This window comes from Guillardia theta (assembly GCF_000315625.1).
Source record: "Guillardia theta CCMP2712 unplaced genomic scaffold GUITHscaffold_8, whole genome shotgun sequence".
NCBI classification, from domain to species: Eukaryota; class Cryptophyceae; order Pyrenomonadales; family Geminigeraceae; genus Guillardia; species Guillardia theta.
The window spans coordinates 1,190,280-1,192,094 of NW_005434666.1; the positions used below are offsets into that span (position 1 = coordinate 1,190,280).

At 56.0% G+C, this 1,815-nt stretch overlaps 1 protein-coding gene across 1 annotated transcript in view; it reads left to right on the top strand.

Annotated features, from left to right (window-relative positions):
- The window catches only part of GUITHDRAFT_101928 (hypothetical protein), a gene marked incomplete at both ends in the record, with an annotated part of 2,010 nt that extends 1,745 nt beyond the window's left edge, over positions 1-265 (top strand). Inside the window, one exon of the mRNA XM_005839695.1 lies at positions 138-265. Coding sequence (XP_005839752.1) covers positions 138-265 — 128 coding nt within the window. The remainder of the gene's footprint in view (positions 1-137) is intronic.
- Positions 266-1,815: the final 1,550 nt, after the last annotated feature.

The window sequence follows — 1,815 nt, forward strand, 5'->3', positions numbered from 1 at the left end:
GGAGGAGGAGGCCGGGCGGAGGCCGGCCGGGCTCTCGGGCCCGGTCCGGACCGAGGCCCCGGGGAAGGGACGTGAGTCCCAGGGACCCATACGCATTCCACCTACCAACCCATCCTTCATCCACTCACTGGCCGAAGGCCGGCCGAGACCGTCAAGGGGTGTCGGAGCCGAGGAAGCAACACAAGTTGAAAGCACGGACGACCCAGACCAAGGCCGGCGGAGGAAACTCCACTGGCTGAGGCCGGGGAAGACCACTGAAGTATAGCAGAGGAGGGAGCAGAGCAGAAGCACGGCTGCCATAAGGGCCAGCCAAGTCGGGCCGAACTGCCAGGTCACGAGATCCCTGTTAGACTAGAATAGTGCAAGGTGATAACAAACCATGCAAACTACCTAGCATTCTAATAAACTCAACTACTACTACTACTACTACTAGGGTTTAGGGTTTAGGGTTTAGGGTTTAGGCAGGCGCCGTTATTTTCGGCAGGCGCCGTTATTTTCGGCAGGCGCCGTTATTTTCGGCAGGCGCCGTTATTTTCGGCAGGCGCCGTTATTTTCGGCAGGCGCCGTTATTTTCGGCAGGCGCCGTTATTTTCGGCAGGCGCCGTTATTTTCGGCAGGCGCCGTTATTTTCGGCAGGCGCCGTTATTTTCGGCAGGCGCCGTTATTTTCGGCAGGCGCCGTTATTTTCGGCAGGCGCCGTTATTTTCGGCAGGCGCCGTTATTTTCGGCAGGCGCCGTTATTTTCGGCAGGCGCCGTTATTTTCGGCAGGCGCCGTTATTTTCGGCAGGCGCCGTTATTTTCGGCAGGCGCCGTTATTTTCGGCAGGCGCCGTTATTTTCGGCAGGCGCCGTTATTTTCGGCAGGCGCCGTTATTTTCGGCAGGCGCCGTTATTTTCGGCAGGCGCCGTTATTTTCGGCAGGCGCCGTTATTTTCGGCAGGCGCCGTTATTTTCGGCAGGCGCCGTTATTTTCGGCAGGCGCCGTTATTTTCGGCAGGCGCCGTTATTTTCGGCAGGCGCCGTTATTTTCGGCAGGCGCCGTTATTTTCGGCAGGCGCCGTTATTTTCGGCAGGCGCCGTTATTTTCGGCAGGCGCCGTTATTTTCGGCAGGCGCCGTTATTTTCGGCAGGCGCCGTTATTTTCGGCAGCATGGCTCCCTGCCAGGTGTAGGGGAAGCCGCCAGGGCGCCAAGGAAGCTGCGAGCAAGAGGTTTGTATAGTTCCAATAGCTTTCTAAGTATGGTTCTTCAGTATGATGAAAGTGTTCGCAACATGCTGTATCGGAGATCATGCCAATACACGCAGGGCGAGCTTGTGGATGCCGCGGTCCTCGAAGCTGATCTTGTCGAGAAAGTGAAGAGCTTCGCGAAACGTTTTCCTAACAGTAGGACAGCTCAGGCTTGCAAGGCTGTGGAGGGATGCACCCCCGACGCTATCGCAGAAGCCATCCGCTCGACATGTCAGCAGGCACGACGTGAGCTTCTGCAAGAAGCAATGACTGGATGGAGTGACGCATCCAGAGAGTGGTTTATGCAGCAGATTGAAGAAGCCAAGAAGGAGAAGGTCGAGACATACACCGTCTCAGCAGGCAACGAGGTGACTTCCTTCATCTCCGTGACTCTCCTGGGCATCTCCTCGGTGTATGTCAACCATGAAGAAAAGCTGAAGAAGAAATTCGAAGAGATCGGACTGATCGTAGACTCAGTGCAAGAGAGTAAAGCAATCATGTGGAAGGCTCCGTATAGATCCGAGATAGCGAGTGCTGATGAGATCCCGGTGACTGTTTCCTTCCTCCGCAATGCACAAGCGGAGAAG